Source organism: Cebus imitator, unplaced genomic scaffold (assembly GCF_001604975.1).
Source record: "Cebus imitator isolate Cc_AM_T3 unplaced genomic scaffold, Cebus_imitator-1.0 Scaffold238, whole genome shotgun sequence".
Taxonomy (NCBI): Eukaryota; Metazoa; Chordata; class Mammalia; order Primates; family Cebidae; genus Cebus; species Cebus imitator.
This window is the reverse complement of record NW_016107553.1, coordinates 2,282,824-2,309,455: the sequence shown is the minus strand read 5'-3', so window position 1 is coordinate 2,309,455 and position 26,632 is coordinate 2,282,824. Positions and strand designations below refer to the sequence as shown.

The window sequence follows — 26,632 nt, the reverse complement described above, 5'->3', positions numbered from 1 at the left end:
AATTAGTTGTTAGTTGAAAAACAAATACAGAGATCTTAGCTGTGAACACTCTAAAAGTTAAGTCCATTATTTTGACAGCAAAAATACAAATACCTAATACTTTATACCCCAACAGAACGATATCCAGGAAAGAAAAAGAGCAGAAGTTATCCTGTATTAGCACCCAAGTTTTCTACTTGTTGCAATTAACTTTGTCGTCATACAAATTTAAACATCCCCGAATCATATATCCACTTCTTGACCCATTTTGGGGTATAGAGTAAAGTCAACAGCATTAATTATAAAATACTCTGTGGTAAGATGGAACACTATTGCAGCTGAAATAGAGAAGTTTGGTTATAAAAGAAAAAAACAAAGAAATGTTAGCTGACATACCATACAAGCTAGTGAAAAGCAACAACCCATTCAAATAAGCCAGTTTTAACAAAAAGATACATTTTTTCACTAATCTGTGACTAATCTTTCACTCAAACCTTGCAAGTAGAGATGTCACAATACTCAAATATTTAGGTAGGAGCTTTACCCAGTTAAATGCCATTTTGTTGCTAATAGGTAAAATGAAAACTAGCATTATTTGCTAATTGCATAAATGCAGTACATTCTGCATTAGTCCATGCCTCACTAACAAGCTATAAAAAACAAGATAGAGGCAGAAATCTAAGCATAATCTTTATACCACTAAGCGAGAATTTTCCAATTTCTTTTCTTCTGTTCCTAATCATTTATTTGTAGTTAATGTAAAATTCCAACCAGTAGTACCCAATTTGAGTTAAAATTTTACATCACAACTTGATCTAATCTATATATTATTTACAAAACTGAATACATAGAGCGTACCCAAGACCAACTCTGGACACAAGTTTCTCTGAGTTATTGATTCACCTCGCCTCCATAGCGATGGAGCTGGAAGAGGCCGTCAACGACTAGTAGAAACGTTAACATCTATCTGGAGCAAGTCATTGGCTGTTCTGTTTACGCAACACCAGTTTTGCAGTTGTAGTTTTTGCTTTGACTGTAGGTGCTATTGCAATGACACACTGCCTTACAGCACAGCTTCCAGGTGAGGGGGGTGTTGGAAAAGCAGCAGCAGAAAGGCAGACAGATCATGCACGGAGTTGCCACAATGAAGGCAAACAAGGGGCACCGGAACAGGAAGCAGGCATGGTTGTGGAGGAAGATGCAGCCCGACACAGACAGGGTCTACAGACAGTGGTGACATTCGAGTGTGCGTCCTCAGGGCCACCAACAGCCTTACAGGGAGGAGCATGTGTGAGACACTGCAGCTGAGGGCTGCACTACACCACGAAGGCCGTGTCCTCTTTGCAACTTCCTATGACTCAGACATCACCACTGTCAGTGCACATCAAGGATTCGGCCTGGGAGAAAGGCACTGTCTCGCACAAGGACAGCAGTTGGTGGCAGATCTCTCTCTCTCTCGCTCACTCTCTCTCTCTCTCTCTCTCTCTCTCTCTCACACACACACACACACACACACACACACGACATAATGAAGAGTTAGAGGGGAAAAGTGATGACACACTCTGTTGACTTAGCCAGATTTGAAACCTGGTGGTATTTCAGCTGGGGTGACTTCATTCTCAGGGCCACAGGTTTGGCTGCACCTGGTGTTGTATAAATCCACCGTGACATCCCTAGAGAACTGCACTGTGACATCCCTAGTCTTACACTAAACCACTGTGATAAAGGAAAAGGCTTCTCAAAATCTCACATGTTCTGCTCATTCTGTCATTTTATTACCCAATTATCCATGACATTTCCAATCACTTTACATAACCAACCATTTTCATCGTTGTCACACTATTGTAAACCACATCAGCAAGTTAATACATAAAGCTTTGCATTTCAAAAAACTAGACACTTTAGTAACAATATTACAAAGGTTTTAGCTTCAAAAATAACTGAAAATGAAAAAAATAAACTTTTAAAGAATTAGCATCATAAAATTAATTTATTCCAATAAAAATACAAAATAATATTATGACATTGACCAGATATGAAAGTCCCTCCCAGAAACAACTCTATTAATGATTGAGAAAGCACTCCTTAAAGAAAATACGAAATAAAATGAAAAATATGTAAATATGTTTAATTTTTTTCTTAGCAAAAAATCTTTCTAAAAATAACAATGAAAATTTGTCTCAGTACAAAGGCTACATTACTATTGAAAAAATACCAGCATGAAGAAAAGGTACATATTTGACAGTAGAAAAATGATTTCAGTGAATCACAATGTCTAAAGTTGCAATGAAAATAAATCTGCAATAAAGATTTATGCCTTTTTTCTTTTCTTTTTTTTTTCTATTTTTTATACAAACAGTACAAACAGTATTGCACATAACAACAAATAGTCGAGGTTAGGTTATAGCCTTCAAAAAATCGACTAGTTCAAGTGTCACACCAAGGAAAGGCCACAGCAGGACCTGTGTTACCCAGGGGCTTCCCAGTCAAGTTGCAGGTCAGAACACCTCTGTGTTTTAAAAAATAATTTTTTTGAAGGACCCTCTCTTTTAATATAACATTAACAACTTGGGGGCACATTTATTTACAAAACAAAAGGGAACATGTTATAATTTAATAAACTAAAAAAGTTCTCTTTAAAAAAATACAAACAGAAGAACTCTTTCACAATCCTGGTCAGTCGTGCACAATCAACGCTTGATTATAAATATACAAATTAAGGGAAAGTAGTTTCCACCATCTAGTCACAACTTTCAGCACCAAATGGAGTTTATTTTTTGTAACCTATTCTTCAGGACAATGGTTTTTTGCCTTCACTTTAGCTTTATGCTGTACAATCTTCCAGCTTTTTAAAAAATCTCAGTGTTATTTTAATACATGAAAGAGGGGTGCTTCTTCAAAAAGTTTTGCTTCTTTCACATAATTAGGTAGATTTCTGTAGGTTAGATATGATCTTTAATATTATAGTTATAAAGCTCTAACTTCTTCATTTTCAAAAAACACAAATAAGCATGAAAAAAATAAAGTTACCCATCTGTTAAATCATTTTCTTGCAGAATTAAATTAATATATATTTTCTGAATAAACTTACTTAGAAAATATCATTTTCTTTCCTATATTTCAAAATTGAGGTATTGCAAAAGATCATGTCAGTCAGAAAGCATGCCTTTTTCCTTAAAAACAAAAAAAAAGTCTGCCAACTTTTGAAAACTGTCTAGAATACAAAAAGTAGTAGTGCATAACAAAATTTCTTGTACAGATGAAAAAAAAAACCCACAAACATAGAAAAAAACAAACAAAACCACACCTGGGCTGGAAAAAAGCAATTATTACCAAAAAGCCTCAAAAGGGGAGGATTCTAAAATAAGCATTTTTAATCCAGTAAAAAACTATTTTGTTTTTCCTTTTTGAAAACAAACTATAGCTTGAGAGCCAGTAATTGCAACTAAACATGGGAGAACAGAACAAAAACAAGCAACACTAACTTAAGACAGTACAAGGACATCACAGCACAGAAAACACAGTGACTGAAATCTATTCTGCAGTGTCATATCCAGTCAGATTGTCCCCAGAATTCCAAAACATAGGAAGAAGATTAAAAAAAGATTTACATAGTCTTGCAATCATTGTGTGTGTTTATATATTACTATCTGCAGCCCAAGAGTGAATGCTAAAAAAATGTCCACGCTAGTACTAGCAGGTCTTAATTCTATTCAAGCTTAACAGGATAAATCCAGGGAATTAAGTAGTTAGTTTCTCACCCAGACAACCAACTCTGCCCAGGCCATCTTCTCTTGTACAGACATTTCTTTAGCATCACCATTACACAACTTTCTTAAAAATGTGCCTAGTTTGTCAATCTGACAACTTATCTCTATATACTGTATATATTCTTAGTGTTTGTAAGCTAAGATGAGCTCTTTGGTTTTCTGGACAAGGTCTGAAGCTATGTAAAATGGTGCAAGCACTAAGAGATTGTAACTAAGAGCTCATGTGTTAGTTAATAATATACCAGTTAGGAACTGTCAAGTTCGTTAATGTCTGACACAGAGGCTTTAAACAGTTAAGTCTGATCACAGTTAGACATAATCACTTTACTATATAAAATAAATTGCACAATATATAACAGAGCACCGCAAAGTACTTCATCTACCATCCACAAATTTGCTTGAAGAATATCCTACACCTAGGTTTTCTATTGGTTGTAATATAGATCATTCTGTTATGGGCTCTTCCCATTCAGAAGCATTCCATTTATTGAGGCATGCCTTCCTCCGGTCAATTACCAATTCTTTGAATGAAAAAAACCTTTTTTTAAAAAATGAGTATTTTATAGCTTATATAGAGTCTTAATTTGTGCATCGTGGGAACGTTTTATACTAGACATTGGATATAAAATTTATTGCATGCAGCAACCTGATTAAGTAAACATGCAGTCAGAAATAGTGACCTTCCACCGAAGCTTTCTGAAGTCTATTCTCATCTCCTTTCGGCAGCTGACTCTATCCCTAAAATCACAAAAGTGTGTTGTTGGGTTTTTGTGTCTTTTAATTGATATCTTAGCCTGAATAGTGTATTATGGTATTAAAAATACCATTTTAATAGCAGCAAAAGCTATTGCAGCATAAATTTACATAATACTAAAGGATCTAACCAAAATCCTCGGCAAAACAAAAATCAAACATGAAGGAAAAATTAAAGATCCAGCTTATGAGGTATCCTTACAAGTCAAAATAGAGAGCAACTAAAGGCTTATTTTCATGAAGGGTTATCCTTACTCTAAGTGACCCCAACTAATGATTGCTGAACTATTGTGAAGTTTTTGCTACATCTGCCACCTACTCACGAGTATTACCTTTGGTAAGTCTTGTCCTAGGGGCGACTCTCTAAGTTTCTGAAAATAAGTGCATGCTCCAGTTCAAAACAATCAGACCACCACCACAACAACAAACAGAAGAATCACAGACAGTAGCCTGACGGCCGCTGATGAGAATGGCAGTCTACATACTGTCACAAGTGACAAATCAGGTATAAAAAATTAAGGTACCAAGCAGACAAAGGTGTGAATCAAAGTGCAAATCAGTACCGTCCTACACTCTGCAATTCTAAATTATACTGGACACTGAGTTCAGTAATATGACTGTAAATAATAATAATAATAATAAAAAGACCCAATTCTTCTTTAAAAATCAAGAACGAATGCACAGATTTCCAGAACACTGTAAGCCCTGAGGCAGTGCCCTCTCTTTTCCCTCCTTGTCATCTACTCCAGTACTTGTGGCTGGGACGGCCCGTGGCTCAGCTCCAGCGGAACGGGACATGACGAGGGCGGTCGCCTCCCTCCTTCACCAGCGGTTTGTGGAACTCCCGCCCGGCTCGGGAATGTATACTCGCCCAGCAGTATTCACAGTAATACTGCAGACAGGTGACGTTGGCACAGAAGAATGGGGCAAACTTCCCACCACAGCGCGTGCCCTGGCACTCATCACACATCTGATCATCCAGCACATATGGCTTTACTTCGACCTGGACCCAAAGAGGAAAGACAGAGAAAAACGGTTTAGCAAAGCTTCCTCACATTTCTTGCTTTGGAGAGCTTACGGTATAGCTTCATGGTACATCTCAATCAGATGCTGCTTTGAACTCTGCTGATACTGGATGGTAGTTGAGAGGATGGACTTTGGAATAAGCTCCTTGATTTACTTCTTGTGTGATATTAAACAAATTCTTAAAATCTCTATGTGCCTCTGTTTGCTCTATCACTGTATCCGTAAAATGGGTATAATGTTTACATGCACATTACACATACATTTGTGTCATCTGTGAATGGGTATAACAGTGTTTACATCAGATGGTGCTGGGGAGGATTAGGAGGGACTGCATGGCAAAGCGTGGGAGCTGAATCCTGAAAGCTGGGCAGCAAGTGACAATGCAGGACAAAGAAGAGCACTGTAGGAAGAGGAAGCAGCCAGGATAAAGGCCATAAGCAGAAGGCAAGCACAGCCTTGGGAGGCGGTGTGGCTGGAGCCCGGCCTGAGGGCAGGAGGCACACTGAAGATGGGAGGGGCTGAAGGGAGAGCTGCTGTGAGGCTGCGCCCTCAGCGTTGTAATGACAACGCTCCCAGAGATGAACACTCCAATACTGCAACCATGGACTGGAGAGGAAAAGGGACTCATGGCTGAGGTGTTAAGAAGCTACTATGATAACTGAGGCTTTTCTATTTTTGGAACTTTCTCTGTTGCCTTAATCTCCCCTCAACACTGGAAGCTTCAATAGAAGACAACTTTTCATCATAACCTGTTAGGGAACATTTTTTAATCAAAACGAAGCAAAGCTGTATGACTGAAAACCAAAAGAAGAAAAAAGTTACCACATTCTCACCCACTTTCCTTTCCTAGAAGCTTAGAAAAGAAACATCATTAATTTTTTCATCCCAAACATTAGGAACTGGTGGGAAGGTGGAATCTGTGGTGGGCGCCTCCCACAGCTCCAGCGCCATCCTGCGAAGAGCCAGCCCTGTGGCTTCTGGAGACAAGGGCAGGTGGCCGTTTGAGAGGCACTAACCGCCTGACGGGCGCCTGTGGATGTGGCCAGGAGGGCCTGGCAGGGTGCGAGCAGGGTACACGGGAGTGGCAGTAGGTGGGAAGCGAGGGGAGTGGGACTTTCCTGGCCCTCCTTCCCTGCTGAAAAGCCCCTTTGCTAGCCTCCTGAAGCTTTCTCTCTAGCCATGAGCTCTAGTCTCCAAGTCCATCTGCCAGCAAGAGATGACTGAGTGAAGGTCCACCTGACTAGGCCTACACTAGCCTTTGATTACCTAGGGGGAAAATGTCTTCACTCTGGCTCTGCTGCCCCTTCCTCCAACCTCCTCCTCCTCAACCTCACAAGCTGGTGAGTAGGCATCAAAACAATCTCTCATTCATTTTTGCCTCATAATCAAAATTTCAGCAGCTCTGGAGTCAGTCTGTTTGAGTTCAAATCTAGGTCATGTTACTAGCTGTGCAACTTTAGGCGAGTTTCTCAGTTACTCTGAGGCTGTTTCTCCTGACCTGCACATTGAGAAGAAACAGTTTCTATTTGATAGAGTTGCTCTGAAGAGTCAAACTATATGAATCAAATCTTATAAAACAGTGTGTGGCATGTCCGCAGCACTGAGCATGGCTACTGCTCCTACTGCTTCCTCTCTAGGTCACCACGACCTGTGCCTGGATGCATTCGGTATCATTGGCCTATACCCTATACCCTAGATCTCCTAGATACTTATTGATATTTCAGTAATTCATCTCACAGTGTTCCTCTTCTGGTCAAAAGCCACTCATTCTCCATTGCCTATAGGGCTAAAGATTAAGTTCAGCCACCTTAGTAAATAGGGCATGCCCTCTCTCCTGTGTCTCAAATATTAAATATAAGCCAGAGCCTTCATGATTTGCCCAATCTCTCTCCCAGTGACTCCCTAACTCAAACTCTAATCACTCGGCTTTTTTTTTTTTTCTTTTAAGACAGAGTCTTGCTCTGTTGCCCACACTGGAGTGCAGTGGCATGATCTCGGCTCACTGTAACCTCCGCCTCCTGGGTTCAAGGAATTCTCCTGCCTCAGCCTCCTGAGTGGCTGGAATTACAAGTGCATGCCACCACGACTGGCTAATTTTTGTATTTTTAGTAGAGATGGGGTTTCACCATGTTGGCCAGGCTGGTCACGAACTACTGACCTCATGATCCACCCACCTGGGCCTCCCAAAGTGCTGGAATTACAGACATGGGCCACCACACCCAGCAAACCGGTCTGTTTTTACTTTCATTTTTCTTCCCACCTAAACTGCCTTCCCTACACTTCTTCAGTTCACCTGAACATTTCATGCACCCAGTGAGAACCAGCCTTTCTTTCCTTTTTCTTTCCTCACATAAAATTAACAATTTTAAAGTCAACAATTCAGTGGCATTTAATACATTCACAATGTGTGCAAACACTGCCTCTATCTAGTTTCAAAACATTTTCTTCACCTCAAAAGGAAATCCTGCACCCACTAAGTAGTTACTCCCCTACCCCTACTCCCCAGCCCCTGACAACACCAATCTGCTTTCTGTCTCTACATATTTATGTATTCTGGATATTTCATAAAAATAAAATCAGGCCAGGCGTGATAGCTCACACCTGTAATCCCAGCACTTTGGGACGCTGAGGGAGGTGGATCACCTGAAGTCAGGAGTTCTCCAGACCTGCCTGACCAACATGGTGAAACCCTGTCTCTACTAAAAATACAAAAAATTAGCCAGGTGTGGTGGTGAGCACCTGTAATCCCAGCTACTTGGGAGGCTAAGGCAGGAGAATCGCTTGAATCAGGAAGTGGAGGTTGCAATGAGCCAAGATCATGCTACTGCACTCGAGCCTGGGAAACAAAGAGTGAAACTAAGTCTAAAAAAAAAAAAAAAAAAATCACATAATATAAGACCTTGTATGTCTGGCTTATTTCACTTATGATTTTTTTTCTTTTCTTTTTTTTTTTTTTTTTTTGATACAGAGTCTCTCTCTGTGCCCAGGCTGGAGTGCAGTGACATAATCTTGGCTCACTACAACCTCCACCTCCCAAGTTCAAGCGATTCTCCTGCCTTGGCCTCCCGAGTAGCTGGGACTACAGGCACATGCCACCACGCCTGGCTAACTTTTTGTATTTTTAGTAGAGACGGGGTTTCACCATGTTAGCCAGGATGGTCTTGATCTCCTGACCTCGTGATCCACCCGCCTCAGCCTCCCAAAGTGCTGGGATTACAGGTGTGAGCCACCGCACCCGGCCTTCTTTTTCTTTTTTAAGAGATGAGGTCTCACTATGTTGCCCAGGCTGGTCTTGAACTCCTGGGCTCAAGCAATCCTCCTGCCTCAGCCTCCCAAAGTGCTAAGATTACAGGCATAAGCCACTGCACCCAGCCTCATTTGGTTCATCTACATTGTGGCATGCAGAAGTACTTTATTCCTTTTTATGTATATCTAAATAATATTCCACTGCATGTGTGTGTGTACACACAGCACATTTTGTTTATCCATTCATCTGTTGATGGACATTTGGGTGTTACCACCTTTTGGCTATTATTGTGAATAGGGCTGCTATGAACATGCATGTATTTATATTGGTTTGAGTACTTGTTTTCAATGATTTTCACAATATACCTAGAGGTGGAACTACTTGAGCATATTGCAATTCTATGTTTAACTCTCTGAGGAACTACCAAATTGTTTTTCCAAAGCAGTTGTACCATTTTATATTCCTACCAGCAAAGTACCAGTGTTCCAATTTCTACATATTCACCAATATTTGTTTCTCATTTTTGTGACTACAGCCATCTTGGTAGGTGTGAAATAATATGTCATTGTGGTTTTGATTTGCATTTCTCTAATGACTGATGATATTTAGCATTTTTCAGGAGTTCAAGACCAGCCTGGGCAGCATACTATTTCCCTGGCTCTTTTTTTTTTTTTTGGAGACAGTCTTGCTCTGTCACCAGGTGCCAGGCTGGAGTGCAGTGGCGCGATCTCGGCTCACTGTAACCTCCACCTCCTATGTTCAAGCAATTCTCCTGCCTCATCCTCCTGAGTAGCTGGGACTACATATGCGCACCACCATGCCCAGCTAATTTTGTATTTTAGTAGAGACAGGGTTTCACCATGTTGGCCAGGATGGTCTTGATCTCTTGACCTCGTGATCTGCCCACCTCAGCCTTCCAAAGCGCTGGGATTACAGGTGTGAGCCACTGTGCCCGGCCGTTTCCCTGGCTCTCTTTTTTTAAAAAAAGACGGCTACTTGGCCCCAGGAAAAGAAAAAAGTAAAAAAAAAAAAAAGATATTCATATTTATTAGTCAGGAAAAAAAACTGATGCTATTTTATTCTCATCAGACTGGCAAACATTTAAACGAGTAATAACTATTTCTCATCATTTGCTGATAGAAATATGAATTGTTACAACTTTTTTTTTTTTTTTTTTGAGATGGAGTCTTGCTCTTGTCGCCCAGGCTGGGGTGCAATAGCACAATCTAAGCTCACTGCAACCTCCACCTCCCACAACCTCCGCCTCCTGGGTTCAAGTAATTCTCCTGCCTCAGCCTCTCAAGTGGCTGGGATTATAGGCACCCACTACCATGCCCAGCTAATTTTTTAATTTTTAGTAGATGTGGGGTTTCACCATGTTGGCCAGGCTGGTCTGAAATTCCTGACCTCAGGTGATCTACCTGCCTTGGCCTCCCAAAGTGCTGGGATTACAGGCATGAGCCACCACACCTGGCCTGCTACAACATTTTTGAAAAGCAAACTAGCAAATTATTCAAATTAAAAATACGTATACCCTTCAACCCAAAAATGCCACTGTTGGAGATTGTTCCTGTTGTAACTGCAATGCTTGGAAATATAACCACCAGATGTGAAGATATATATAAAGTATATCTATTGCAAGACTTGTCCATAGTGGTAAAAAGTCAGAAACAAAGTAAATGTCTATCTACAGGGAAACAGTTGAATAAAATATGGTGTATCTACTCCCATGGACTATCATGCAGCCATGAAAAAGACTTAATTAGTGCTCCATCAGTTGATGAGAAGAGATTTCCATTACACGGGGATGTTAGGACCAAGTGGAATGATGGATACAAGTATCTACTGCAGGCTGTAAAATGCTGAACAAACATATGTGAGGTCAAGTAACACATTTGTGCCGACGTTTGAAAATGCAGTATTAATAAAGCAGCACCTTCTGTCTATTTAGGCTTCCACCAAGCTTGGTAACCACGCTCCTTACTGGTTGAGGGGCTTTGAGGAATCTCATCAACACAGTACTTCAGAAGACATTATCATGAATACTTTCATGACTGCCTCTCGGCCAGAGGCACACAGTGATGCCTTATTTACCAGCTTTCTTAGGGAATAACATATACCTTGTTATTTTTCTAGAAACCAGGCACTTCTCCTTTTTGGTGCCAAAATATCTTGAATGTTGGATTTTTTTTATGAAAATTTTGCTAAAATGTACTAGTCCCCTACCCGCTTTTAAACAGGAGACATCATGAACATTCTTCAAAGGAATGCCAATTAATACAATGCAGTAGAGTTTTCACTTTTTCTGTCGGCTCCCTTCAAAATCTGGTGGTCTGCTATCATATCTGAAACACCTTCCAAACACCTCTTTTAAGTTTGAAATTTCCAGTCATTTTCATTTTGCCTGGAAAGCAAGAAAATCAAGTTTGCGAAGAGCTACACATTAAATACCAACAGATAAGACTCTTAATACAGTGGAAAAAAATAAGCTGGGTGCAGCGGCCCACACCTGAAATCCCAACACCTTGGATGACTGAGGCAGGATGATCCCTTGAGCCCAGGAGTTTGAGACTAGCCTGGGCAACAGCAACAACAAAATTAGCGATGCATGGTAGTATGCACCTGTAGTCCCAGCTACTTGGGAAGCTGAGACAGGAGGATTCCTTGAGCCCAAGAGACAGGCTGCAGTAAGCCAAGATAGTATCACTGTATTCCAGCCTGGGTGACACAGTGAAACCCTGTCTCAAAAATATAATATATATGTAATAATAGTAAAAATAAACAAAGAATGTGGCTTTCGGATTGCTACTGTGCTCTCAGGGGCCTTTCCTGAAAGCTTCCAGAAGGCAGTCTTCCCGATGGGTGTGTAGTGCTGTTCCTGCAGAGCTGCTCCAGCTCCTGTTTATGAGGGTTATCTGCAGGGCAGAGGCTTGCCCAAAGACAAGACACACACCATGAGTATCCACAAACAGATGTGCAAGTTAGCTACTATGACCTTTCAAATAGCAACAGTCAAACCGTATTTCCAAATTTAAATCAACAAAAGAGAGGCAGAGCAAGACAGAACAGACATCTCCACTGATCCACCTCCACCCACCCCCTGCCCCACAAGAACATGAAGTTAATAACTATCTACACAGAAAAAAACACCTTTGGAAGAACCAAATATCAGGTGGGCCCTCACAGTACCTGGTTTTATCTTCATATTGTTGAAAGAGGCACTGAAGAGAGAGAATAGTCCTGAATCACAAAGCATTTAAACCAGCCCAGCCTGAGGGGAATCTCTGATTCCAGCAGTGGGAACCTGAGCTCCCCCAAACCTCACCACTGTGGCTACAAGTGCTGTGTCTCCAAATCAACTTGAAAGTCAGTCTAGGCCATAGGGACTGCAACACTGAGGGAGTCCTAGTGCTGAACTAGGCCCAGAGACAGTGGACTGGTGGGGCACATGGCCCGCTGGGGAATCAGCCAAGGGAGTGCTGGCATCACTCCTGTCCTAACCCCAAGCTGCACAGCTCATGGCTCCAAAAGAGACCTCTTCCTTCAGTCTGAAGAGAGAAGAGGGAAAAGTGGGAAGGGCTTAGTCTTGCATTTTGGATGCCAGCTCAGCCACAGAAGGATAGGGCACAGTCAGAATTGTGGTCTCTTTTCTAGGCTCTAGCTCCCAGGTGACATTTCTAGCCATACCTTGGGCCAGAAGGGAACCCGCTGCCTTGAAGGAGAGACCCAGTCCTGGCAGCATTCATCACCTGCTAACTCAAGAGCCCTTGGGCCCTGAATAACCAGCAGCAATACCCAGGTACTGCTTTGAGGTCCTTGGCTGAGCCTCTGAGACTTGCTGGCCTCAGGTACAAGCAAGGCCACAGTTAGGTAGCGCACTAAGCAGGCTCCTGGGGTCCCCAACTCCAGGACTTCACTCTTGGATGGCATTTCCGGACCTGCCCTGGGCCAGAGGGGAACACAGCACCCTGAAAGATGGGTTGCAGGCCAGACGGTGTTCACCATGAGTGGACTTGAGAGCCCTAGGGCCTTAACGGGATGCTGGAGGCAGTCTGGCAGCACTTCTCATGGCCTGGGGTGACAGTGGCTGAAAAGTGAGACGACTCTGCCTTTGGAAAGGAGAGTGAAGAGTGAGAAAGACTGCAATTGTGGTTGAGTGCCAGCTCAGTCACAAGACAATAAAACACCAGGTAGACTTCTAAGGTTTTCGACTTTAGTACCTGATGCCCGGAGAGCGCGTCTGAGTCCATCTGGGGGCCTGGGGAACCTTGCTGCCCTGAAGAGAAAGACACAAGCCTGACTGACTGGCTTTGCCATCTGCTGATTGTGGAGCCCCAAGGCCTTGAGTGAACATAGGCAGTAACCAGGGAGTGGTTACGGCAGGCCTCAGGTGAGAGCCAGTACTGTGCTGGCTTCAGGTCGGACCCAGCACAGTCAGAATGGTGGTGGCTACAGGGGTGCTTGTGTCACTCCACCCCCGGCTTTAGGTGGCTCAGAACAAAGAGACTCTGTTTGTTTGGGAGAAACTAAGGGAAGAGAACAAGAATCTCTTCCTGGTGCCAGACGCTGTGGCTCATGCCTGTAATCCCAGCTCTTAGGGAGGCAGAGGCGAGAGGATAGCTTGAGCCCAAGGAGTTCAAGACCTGCCTGGGCAATACAGTGAGACCCCGTTCTCCACAAAAAGGAAAAAACAAAAAGACAAAAAGAATCTCTTCTTGGTAATGCCGAGAATTCTCCCAGATCTTGCCCAAGACCATCAAGGCAGTACCTCTACGAGTCTGCAGGAACTACAGCATTACTAGGCTTGGGTGCCCCCTAAAGCAGAAACAGCTTAGAAAACAATACCCAAGTCCTTTCACATATCTGGAAAGCCTTCCCAAGAAGGACAGGTATAAATAAGTCCAAGTAGTGAAGACTACAATAAATACCTAACTCTTCAATGCCCAGACACCAAAGAACATGTACCAACATCAATACTATCCAGGAAAACATGACCTCACCACATAAACTAAATAAGGCACCAGAGACAAATCCTGGAGAAATAGAGACATATGAGCTTTCAGACACAGAATTCAAAATAGCTGCATTGAAGAAACTCAAAACAGAGACAAAGGTCACTATGTAATGATATTATATCACTGTATAATGATAATGATAAATTGTTAAATTGACAAAAGGATATAACAATTTTAAATATATATTTGGGCCAGGCATGATGGCTAGCACCTGTAATCCCAACACTTTGGGAGGCCAAGGTGGGTGGGTAGATCACCTGAGGTCAGGAGTTCAAGACCAGCCTGGCTGACATGGCAAAACCCTGTATCTATTAAAAAATACAAAAACAAACAAACAAAAAATAGCAAGGCATGGTGGCAGGTACCTGTAATTCCAGCTACTCGGGAGGCTGAGGCAGGAGAATCACTTAAACCCTGGAGGTGGAGGTTGCAATGACCCGAGATCACACCACTGCACTCCAGACTCGGTGACAGAGCAAGACTCCATCTCAAAAATATACATTTATATAAATAAATAAATTATACACACACACACACACACACACATATGTGTATATATATATATATATGCACCCAACACTGGAGCACCAGAATACATAAAGCAAATATTATTAGTGCTAAAGAGAAAGATAGGTCCTAATACAATAATAGCTGGAGACTTCAACACCCCACTTTCATCACTGGCTACATCTTCTAGACCAAAAATCAATACAGAAACATCTTTATTGATGAAAGATGCACACTTAATCTGCACTATTGAACAAATGCATCTAATAGATATTTACAGAACATTTCCTCCAACAGCTACAGAAGACACATTCTTTTCCTCAGCACATGGATCATCCTCAAGGATAAACCATATGTTTGGTCACAAAGTAAGTCTTAAAACATTCAAAAACTTGAAATAATATCAAGCATCTTCTGTGACCACAATGAAATAAAACTACAAATTAATAACAAGAGAGATTTTGGAAACTATACAAATACACGCTGGGCAGGGCACAGCGGCTCACACCTGTAATCCCAGCACTTTGGGAGGCCAAGGTGGGCTGATCACTTGAGGTCAGGAGTTCAAGACCAGCCTGGCCAACATGGTGAAACCCCATCTCTACTAAAAATACAATTAGCTGGGTATGGTTGCACATGCCTGTAATCCCAGCTACTTGGGAGGCTGAGGCAGAATTGCTTGAACCTGGAAGGTGGAGGTTGCAGTGAGCCGAGATATCATGCCATTGTACTCCAGCCTGGGTGACAAGAGTGAAACTCCGTAATTTAAAAAACAAAAAGCAGGAAATTAAGCAATATGCTCCTGAATGACCAGTGGATCAATGAAGAAATTAAGAAGAAATCTGAAAATTTTCTTGAAACAAAGATAATGAAAACATAGCTTACTAAAACCTATGGATACAGCAAAAGCAGTACTACGAGGAAAGTTTATAGTAAAAGCCTACATCAAAAAGGAGAAAAAACTCAATAAACAATCTAATGATGAAACTTAGAGAACTAGAAATCCAAGAAGAAATGAAACCCAAAATTAATAGAAGAAAAAAAATAAAGATCAGAGCAGAAATAAAATGCAACTGAAATGAAAAAGACAATACAATGAAACAAAAAGTTGGTTTTTTGAAAAGTTAAACAAAACTGACAAACTTTTAGCCAGACTAAGAAAAAGAGAAGATTCAAATAAATAAAATCAGAAATTAAAATGAGACATTACAACTGATACTGCAGAAATTGAAAGGATCATCAGTGGTTGCTATGAGCAACTATATGCTAACAAATTGGAAAACCTAGAAGAAATGGATAAATTCCTAGAAAAATACAATCTACCAAGGAAGAAATCCTTGAATCGAGAAGAAATCCAAAACCTGAACAGACCAATAACAAGAAATGAAATAGAAGCCGCAAAAAAAAGTCTCACATTAGGGCCGGGTGCAGTGGCTCACACCTCTAATCCCAGCACTTTGAGAGGCTGAGGTGGGTGGGTCATCTGAGGTCAGGAGTTTGAGACCAGCCTGGCCAAGATGGTGAAACCCTGTGTCTACTAAAAATACAAAAATTAGCCAGGCGCGTTGGTAGGCACTCAGCTACTTGGCAGGCTGAGGTAGGAGAATCACTTGAACCTGGAAGGCGGAGGTTGCGGTAAGCCAAGATTGCACCATTGCACTCTAGCCTGGGCAACAGAGTGAGACTCCATTAAAAAAAAAAAAAAAAAAAAAAATCTCACAGTAAAGAAAAGCCTGGGACCCAATGACTTCACAGCTGAATTCTACAAAACATTTAAAGAAGAACTAATAGCAATGCCACTCAAACTATTCCAAAAAATAGAGGAGAAGGGAATTCTTCCAAACCCATTCTATGAGGCCAGTATTATCCTGCTACCAAAACCAAAGACACATTAAAAAAAAAAAGAAAGCTACAGGCCAATATCTCTGATGAATATTAATTCAAAAATCCTTGACAAAATACTAGCAAACCAATTTCTTTAATACATTACAGAGATGATTCATCATGACCAAGTGAGATTTATCCCTGGGATGCAAAAATGATTCAACATACAAAAATTAGTCAATCATATCACAGAATGGAGGATAAAAACCATATTAACATTTCACTTGATGCTGAAAAAGTATCTGATAAAATTCAACATGATTCATGATAAAAACCCTCAGCTGGGTGTGGTGCCTCACTCATGTAATCCTAGGACTTAGGGAGGCAGAGGTAGGTGAATCACTTGAGGTCAAGAATTTGCGACCAGCCTGGGCAACATGGCAAAACCCCATCTCTACTAAAAATACAAAAAAAATTAGCCAGGTATGGTGGCACACACCTGTAATCCCAGCTACTTGGGAGGCTGAGGCATGAGAATCGCTTGAACCTGGAAGGCGGAGGTTACAGTGAGCCATGATCATGCCCCTGCACTCTAGCCTGGGTGACAGAGCAAGACCCTCTCTCTCTCTCTCTCTCTCTCTCTCTCTCTGTATGTGTGTATATAGAGAGATGTTATACGTTTTTAATATATATATTATGTTTTTAATGTTTTATATACATATGTAAAATCTCTCTCTATATATACGTATATATAGAGAGAGATTTTACATATATATATATATATAAATCAAAATAGATTAAAATCTCAAATCTGAGACTTCAAATTCTGAAGCTACTAAAAGAAAACACTGGGGAAAATCTTTAGGACACTGGTCTTGGCAAAAATTTCTTGAGCAATATCCCCACAGTCAGACAACCAAAGCAAAACAGACAAATGGAATCACATCAAGTTAAAAAAACTTGTGCATAGCAAAGAATAAAATCAACAAAGAGGCCGGGCGCAGTGGTTCATGTCTGTAATCCCAGCACTTTGGGAGGCCGAGGCAGTCGGATCACGAGGTCAAGAGATCGAGACTATCCTGGCCAACATGGTGAAACCCCATCTCTACTAAAAATACAAAAATTAGCTGGGTGTGGTGGCACGTGCCTGTAGTCCCAGCTACTAGGGAGGCTGAGGCAGGAGAGTTGCTTGAAACCGGGAGGCGAAGGTTGCAGTGAGCCGAGATCGCGAGCCAGACTCTGTCTCCAAAAAAAAAAAAAAAAAAATCAACAGAGACAAACCTGAATGGGAGAAAATATTTGCAAACTACCCATCTGACAAGGGATTCATAACCAGAATATGTAAAGAGCTCAAACAACTCTATAGGAAAAAAAATCTAACAATCAAATCAAAAAATGGGCAAAATATTTGAACAGACATTTCCCAAAAGAAGACATACAGATGGCAAACAGGAATATGAAAAGGTGCTCAACATCACTGATCATCAGAGAAATGCAAATCAATATAATGAAATATCATCTCAGTTAAAATGGTTTATATCCAAAAGACAGGCAATAACAAATGCTGGTGAGGATGTGGAGAAAAGGGAATCCTTGTACACTGCTGGTAGGACTATAAATTAGTACAACCACCAAGGAGAACAGTTTGGAGTTTCCTTAGAAAACTAAAAATTGAGCTACCATATGATCCAGCAATCCCATTGATGAGTATATACCTGAAAGAAAGGAAATCAGTATATCGAAGAGATATATGCACTCCTATGTTGGTTGAAGCACTGTTCACAATAGCTAAGATTTGGAAGCAACCTAAGTGTCCATCAACAGATGAATGGGCCGGGTGTGGTGGCTCACGCCTGTATTCCCAGCACTTTGGGAGGCCAAGGCAGATGGATCACCTGAGGTCATGAGTTCGAGATCAGCGAAGATAACATGGTGAAACCCCATCTCTACTAAAAATAGAAAAATTAGCCGGGTATGGTGGCAGGTACCTGTAATCCCAGCTACTCAGGACACTGAGGCAGAAGAATTGCTTGAACCCAGGAGGCAGAAATCTCAGTGAGCCAAGATCGTGGCATTGTACTCCAGCCAACATATACACAATACAGTTCCATTCAGCCATAAAAAAGAATGAGACTCAGCCATTTGCAACAATGTGGATAGAACTGGAGATCACTATGTTAAGTGAATTAAGCCAGACACAGGAAGACAAACATCACATGCTCTCACTAATTTGTGGGATCTAAAAATCAAAGCAATTGAACTCATGTACATAGAGAGTAGAAGGATAGACTGAGAAAGGTAGTGGAGAGCTGTGGGGACAGCAGAAGATGAAGATAGACAATGGGTACAAAAAATCAGAAAATGAATAAGACCTACTATTTGATAGCACAACAAGGTGACTGTAGTCAATAATAACTTAATTGTATATTAAAATAAGGAGTGTGATTGGATTGTTTGTAAGTCAAAGGATAAATGTTTGAGGGATGGATAGCCTATTCTCCATGATGTGCTTGTTTCATATTGCATGCATGCATGTATCAAAACATCTACTATCTACACCTACTATGTATAAAAAACTTGGCTGGGCACAGTGGCTCAGGCCTGTAATCCCAACACTTTGGGAAGCAGAATCGGGCAGATTCCTTGAGGTCAAGAATCTGAGATCACCCTGGTTAACATGGTAAAACCCCATCTCTACTGAAAATACAAAAATTAGCTGGGTGTAGTGGTGGGCGCCTGTAATCCCAGCTACTTGGGAGGCTGAGGCAGGAAAATCACTTGAACCTGGGAAGCGGAGGTTGCAATGAGCTGAGATCACACTACTGCACTCCAGCCTGAACAAGAGAGTGAGGCCTTGTCTCAAACAAACAAACAAAAGTCAGACATGGTGGCACATACCTGTAATCCCAGAATCCCAGCTAAAATTACCAACAACAACAACAAAATTATTGAAGAATAAAAGGACATAGGAACCAAAAAAAAAAAAGAAAAATCAACAAAAGAGAAGTAGCTGCATGAAGCTACTTCTTGCAGTGTTTAGGTTGCCTCATACTAAAGGGTGATTATTTTGGCTCAAGTGGATTCACCTACATGACTAACATTTACAGAGTGCCTATTCCTTGTCAGCCACCATATTAAAACTGAAATAAATTGTAGCCCAAGACAAAGTTCTTCCCTAAAATTACTTATGGTCTATGAAAGAGTTTCTGAAAAGCATTCCCAAAACCATTTCTGGTTTTTGCCATATCCCAATGCCATCTATCTATTACCTAATATTTTAATAGGTTATCCAAATTAACTCTATTTTTCCCAACAAATATATAACAAAATAAAAACTGGCTTATCTGTTAACCACCAAAATCACCTGGAGTATCATTAAGCTATGACACTTTAAACATACCAATCTGGTAGGATCACGTTACTGATCTATATTACTATTAAAGCTCAAATACTACAGTCCCACACAGAGCTGATCACATCATTAAGCTGACCCTCTGTTTCAAAGGGCCTTGCAGGCACAGGAAACAAAAACTACCTACCGAGAGACACTTGGACTCACACCCATAAGCCTAATGGAGATGACTATACCCAAAGATGATGAAGAATACATGTAATTTATTGTAACCACTAAGGATATGATGGACTGATGTGAAGCCTTAGATAAGTGGCTAGAGAAGATGGTAAAAGGATGTGTTGAAAAAAAAAAAAAAAGAGAGAGAAGATGGTAAAAGGAATAATATATTTAGTATGCTACAGACAAAGAGAAGAGCATTTATTTTTTAATTTTTAATTTTATTTTTGAGACAGAGTCTCACTCTGTTGCCCAGGCTGGAGTGCAGTGGCATGATCTTGGTTCACTGTAACCTCTGCCTCCCTGGTTCAAGCGATTCTGGTGCCTCAGCCTCCCAAGTAGCTGGAATTACAGGCATGTGCCACCATGCCTGGCTAATTTTTGTATTTTTAGTAGAGGTGGGATTTCAACATATTGGCCAGGCTGGTCTCGAACTTCTGGCCTCAAGTGATCTTGCTTCGGCCTCCCAAAGTGCTGGGATTACAGGCATGAGCCGTCACACCCGGCCGAAAAGCATTTCTAAAATGAATATTATTTCTGATCAATAGAGGGAAAGTTCAACCCCAGTTCACTATTTTTTTTAGACAAATTCCTGAGGTCTGAGAAAATCTAAGGGAACACAGCACCTCAAATAAGAATAATAAATTACATTTAAACTACAATGGTGCCATTTAAACAGTACATCTGGGACTAAGTGCTTTAATATGAGCCCATTTAGAATCAGTTTAAACTCACACCTGGGTTTTGCCTGTCCTTTAAAATGCCAGCTCGGCTGGTGTGCTGGCTCACACCTGTAATTCCAGCACTTTGGAACGCTGAGGTGAGAAGATCATTTCAGCTCAGGAGTTCCAGACCAGCCTGGGCAACATGGTGAAACCCCATCTCTACTGAAAACACATAAATTAGCCAGGCGTAGTGGTGCATATCTGTGGTCCCAGCTACTCAGGAGGCTGAGGTGGGAGAATCGCTTGAGTCTGGAAGGCAGGGGCTGCTGTGAGCTAAGATTGCACCACTGCACTCCAACCTGGGTGACAGAGTGAGACCTCATCTCAAAAAAAAAAAAAAAAAAAGTCAGCTCAGCCAAAATCCAGCAACTATGACTCCTAACAGAGATCAGTAATAATGTGTCAAAGTTCTGTTTTTAAAAAATATATACTATGCAATGGCTAGGAAAAGAGTAGCACTAAAAACTTGGTTTTAGAACTATTTAAGGGAAAAATGTTTTTAAAATTAAGGGTTGAGTTGAGTATGGTGAGGTGTGCCTGTAATCCCAGCTACTTGGGAGGCTGAGGCAGTTGAGCCCAGGAGTTCAAGTCTAGCCTGAATAGCATCTCCAAAAATAACAAAAAGATCAGATAGATAGATAGATAGATAGATAAGATAGATAGATAGATAGATAGATAGATAGATAGATAGATAGATAGATAGATGAAATTAAGGGTTGAGTTTAAGTGTACCTGTTTTCAGGTCTGGCCTTAATGTGAACCTGGGCACCCCATGAAAGGGCCCTGGCTGATTTAGGAGGCCATTTCTTAACATCCAGAGCAACATAACTTCTTGGAAAGCCCATTTTATTTGGTGTGCTAAAAGCTTTTAAACATAATGTAATCATAATCTTCTTGGCATGTGTTATAGAGTACATCTAGCCAGGCCTAAAAACCACAGTAACCTCATTAACATTCCCACTAAATATGGTGTCTTTCTGGTTACTAAAGCAGGGCCTCCAGCAGCAGATAATACAAAGAATGTCTAAAACATAAATTTTGGCCAGGCACAATGGCTCACACCTGTAATCCTCGCACTTTGGGAGGCCGAGGCGGGTGGATCACTTGAGGTCAGGGGTTTGAAGCCAGCCTGGCCAACAATGGTGAAACCCCAACTCTACTAAAAATACATTTAAAAAAAAATTAGCCTGGCATGGTGGTGGGCATCTGTAATCCCAGCTACTTTGGGGAGTGAGGCAGAAGAATTGCTTGAACCCAGGAGGCAGAGGTTGCAGTGAGCTGAGATTGTGCCACTGCACTCCAGCCTGGGCAACACAGTGAGACTCCATCTCAAAATATAAATAAATAAATAAATATTAAAATTAAAATAAATTTTTAGTTTTTCAACTATGAGCTGGAATCCTGTTGTTTAGAAAGCAGATGACAGATGTCTAGAAAATTAAAGTGGCAATGTGAAAACAGCTTTTCCATAGCAACAAAGTTATCCACAAACTCTCAGATATAGCAAATCCAGAGTTATTAATTTTAGAAGCAATCTAGGGTAGAATTTTAAAAATCAGAGGGGAAACAGATTGGATTTTATTTTCTTTTTACCTTACAAAGGATGAGACTTACCATTTTTCACATTCTCAAGTGCTAGGGGATGACAGATTTTAAAATTACCTTTGTGCCCTTCTCACGGTTTAAGAACTTACTTATTTTTCCATAGCAGGGCTTTTGCGTTAATGCCTCTGCCATATGTTTATGGAGTGCAAGAGTTCTGAGTGCTGCTCTGTTTAGCTTAAGATAACGTTTTCGTGAAACACAGAGGGGCGGGCTGACAGTAACTGGCACAGACTGGTTTCCTGTTATGCTGCTTGGAAACAGGGCTGGAGGTTAAGGGTATAAATCAGCCAAAAACCAAGTGGAAGTAGTAAAAAATTATATCATATGGAGAATAAAGGGCAAGAAAATCGTTAAAAATGTGAAATGCATAACTATCATGGCATCACCCTTCAGGGTATAGAGAGGCAGAGCACCCTGGCTATACCACAACCTCAGGAGCGTCTGTTTCCCATAGCCTACGAGGGGTTTGAACCAGCTCTTACAAGTAGAAATAAGCACTTACCAAGAGACTGCTAACTAACTTCTAACACCTGGCTTCAAGAGTTGACTCTGAATGTTCTACTGAGATAAGTATTTAGAAAAAAGGCAATGGACTTTTTTCTAATTCTTTATCTCATAACCTCTACGCTCAAATATGAGCAGGAAAGAGGAATATTTAAATCACTGTAAAGAGTATTCATATTAAAAATGATCACAATTCCAAGGGAGGAGACAAGAAAAAACATAAAAGACAGGAGAGTCAGAAGTCAAGGCTTGGAAGGAGAGACTGGACAAAAGATTCTATTCCATTCAAAGAAGATCATTATCTTCCTTTAGATAACCCAAACTCCCTTTAAAAAAATATTTCTAGTCAAACGCTCTGAGACTCCCAGTACTTCAAAATAAGCCCAGGTAGGATTAATTCAGATGGTATTTGAACTCACTTCTGACTGCTGCTTCCTCTAGGGTCAAGTCAAACATAGACACAGCAAGGACGCTTTCAACCCAGGTCAGGTAGGGACCACTAAAAGCAGCAAGATAAAGGCTAGGTTGTATGATTCCCGACTAAGGATAGGAGTAGAATAGTCTGAGAACAGGTCATCTCACCCTCACTTCTTTTACTATTGAGTCATTGTATATATTTCTGCTGTGGTCAGGAACAACATACATTATTATCAGCATTTCTGTAAGTATGGTTCCTAATAGAAATACGGGCCATATTAATCTTCACGTAGGCTAAAAATATAAAGCCTTTGGTAGTCTAGTAAATTCATGCCCAGCATGTGTCCACTAAACAGAGAGAAAAAAAAAAGATTAAATATGTTAAATACTTAAGGTACTTGCAAAGAATGGTACAGTGGATAACGTCGTTAAATAAAACACTGACTGTTCTAGCTACTCAAAGCAAATATTATGTGCTTAGCTATCACAATGCCTTTTTTTCTTTTTGAGACAAGGTCTCACCCTGTCACCCACAATGCAGTGTGATGGCACAATCTTGGCTCACTGCAACCTCCGCCTCCCAGGCTCAAGTGATTCTCCTGACATAGCCTCCTAAGTAGCTGGGATTACAGGCATGTACCACTACCACTTGGCTAATTTTGTATTTTTAGTAGAAATGGGGTTTCACCATGTTGGCCAGGCTGGTCTCTAACTCCTGACCTCAAATGATCCACCCACCTCGGCCTCCTAAAGTGCTGGGATTACAGGCATGAGCCACCATGCCCAGCCACAATGTTCTTTAAATAAAAATTATTAGAAAGCCCCAAATTGGCAAACTGAAAGTCTCTCTGGTTCCCAACATGAAGCTAAAATAGAGTCAAGGTAACACTTCGTCAATGGTACGGTGATTTCAAAAACGATTTTTCCTTCTTTAGATGTGACAGATAATCTCAAATAATCAAAAGATAAAGAATTATAAACACTAAAGGGAATATCAACCACAACTTCAATGCCCCACTACTACCATGGACATGCAGTTGCTATTTCCTTGCCCTGTCCCAAATCCTCTGTAGACGGAAAATACATGGTAGATGGGACTCACTTGGAAAAAAGGGACTAAAAGGGAAAAACAATCAACTGCTTATTAGCCTTCTGAATTTGAGCATGAAAGAAGGAAAGAAGCTGAGAACACAGTGTTTTTCTCAACTGGGTTCTCTAAAACATTATTTCCAAGAAATGACACATTTTTCCATGATCAAAACAAATTTGTTAAAAATTGCATATTGCCTCCTTCTTGGGTCTTCACAATGAAGACTAGTATATGAAAGATTCTAATATGTGATAGAATAAACCAGCTTTCTTTAAACAAGCGTTTCTAAACTCATTTGACGCAGCAAAATTTTTTAAATAAAATAGATATTAAAATCCCAGGAGCCTCATGTTTTATGGAGCACACTTTAAGAAACATAGAGGAACTAATTCTAGGGACATTTTCCCTAGAATATGAGTAGAAAAGACCTGCCTGCTGAGATCTCTTCCTGTTTAAAGAATTCATACATGGTACTTTGGGAGGCCGAGGCGGGTGGATCACGAGGTCAAGAGATCGAGACCATCCTGGTCAACATGGTGAAACCCCGTCTCTACTAAAAATACAAAAAATCAGCTGGGCATGGTGGCACGTGCCTGTAATCCCAGCTACTCAGGAGGCTGAGGCAGGAGAATTGCCTAAACCCAGGAGGCGGAGGCTGCGATGAGCCGAGATCGCGCCATTGCACTCCAGCCTGGGTAACGAGAGCGAAACTCCGTCTCAAAAAACAAAACAGAACTGAAATAATCAACCAACTTTACCCCGATTTTACCTGAAATATTTAACTCCCTTTGTCTCCACAAATTCCAATTATATTGTTTTTAATAAGCATCTTCTAGAAGAGTTCAAATATTAGTCATCCATGGTTTCACATAAATTAATGTGTTACCAGTGCTACTGTATACTGACAGAGTGCTTTACAATTTTCAAAAACACTTTCATTTACACACACACATCCCCTTCCTTCAAGCTATATAATAAGTGGTACAGTCAAGACTAAAACCCCAGATTGGCTGATTCTAGTCTAGTATCCTTTGTACCAGTAAAAATATTTCTATGGGATGAATTGGAGAAACTATAACCAATGTCTACTGCATGATCCATTTAAAGTTATAAATGTCTGATTTACAAATTTCTAGGAGACAACATGACCGAGCTGAGATAGACTATGGTTGTGTGTGAGGCAGGGGGCTGCACTGCCTCCGATTTTTATAAACAAATTGTTCATATCTATCAAGTCATTTGTTTTTGCTAGGCTAAGAGAGATTCAACTGATTCTACACTTTAAAAATTTTCTCATGAGCATACAGAGTTGACAAAGGTGTAGAAAACCGGCCATGTAAAAGCATTACCCATTTTCAATGATCTCATTTTCACAGTACAAAAATCTTTCATATGTAAATGACCTAGACTTACATCACGTTAAAAAACTGAATTTAGCAAAGCTTTCACATCTTAAGAGTTCATTTGGCATCATTTCTAAAAATACCATTATAAAAAAAAAAGAATGAGTACAGGTACCATCATGGACTCTTATTGTGTTTAAATACTTTAAACTCAGTTTTTCACAGAAACACTATTCAAAGGAATACAAGCAAAATTAATCCTAAACTGTATTTCACTTCAGGTTCAAAATATTTTCATTATCAGAGAAAAGATAATAGTAAAAATACCACTTTCAAGACTGAAGTGAAAAAAGTCTTTGATTCTTAAAATGAAAAAATGTACCCAGTTATCTGTCTCTATAAAAAGAACTTAGTCTTTACATGCGTGTCTTGACTAACATCCAACCAGAATGTTGACAGATTGGCACATAAGTTAACTTTTCTTTTAAACTATCAACTTCAACTATTTCATTTTCCTTATATCAAGGATACTTAGTGGAACTGAATAAATTCTTTAAAAGGGAAAAAAAAAGGAGCCAACAATCAGCCTTGGATGTATGATTAGGCCACAGCACAATTTAAATAGGCCAGGCTCAGCAATAATACAAATCAATATCTGTCTATACAGCCTAATAACTTCCCAGAGCACTCCTTTAACTGTCATGGTTTATCTGTGCAATAAAGTGTGAGGTAGTTAGGCTGGTGTTCTTATTACCTCTGGATAATGAAATCAAGCCTCTAAAGGTTAAGTAGCTTGCCCAAGGTCATACCACAATTGGAAAACAGCTAGGAATAGACCCAGATCTCCCAATTCCTAAGCAAGTACTCTTATTTTTACTATAGCAGTGAAGTTCTGGAAGGTGGGGATACAGTTGAGTATGGGATATATCCCCCACTTACATACTAATGGTCATGCTTGTAACCACTCCTCTCTATTAGAGCTCTAGGGAGCCTCTGTTATTTACGAGGATAGCATATGCCTCATGTATGCAGAGGTGGAATAAATGCTGAGAATTATGTGCTGAGTATCATACAACCTTGACACTGTCAACGCAGGGATAAATTACCAATTGAACAATAACTAGTGAACATGAGCCATAACACATGCATAAGGTAAGCTTTAACTGATTTATTTCCTCAGATGCTAATACTTTTTTCCTCAGAAGTAAAAACTAAGACATGAATTATACCTATGCCTTTTTTTTTTTTTTTTTTTT

At 40.5% G+C, this 26,632-nt stretch overlaps 1 protein-coding gene across 10 annotated transcripts in view; it reads right to left on the bottom strand.

Moving 5' to 3' along the window:
- Window positions 1-1,732: 1,732 nt before the first annotated feature.
- Window positions 1,733-26,632, bottom strand: part of CPEB3 (cytoplasmic polyadenylation element binding protein 3) — a 246,448-nt gene continuing 221,548 nt past the window's right edge. For all 10 annotated transcript variants that reach the window (XM_037727736.1, XM_017498193.2, XM_017498195.2 and 7 more), the window contains one exon: window positions 1,733-5,505. In XM_037727736.1, coding sequence (XP_037583664.1) covers window positions 5,278-5,505 — 228 coding nt within the window. In that variant the 3' untranslated portion in view covers window positions 1,733-5,277. The remainder of the gene's footprint in view (window positions 5,506-26,632) is intronic.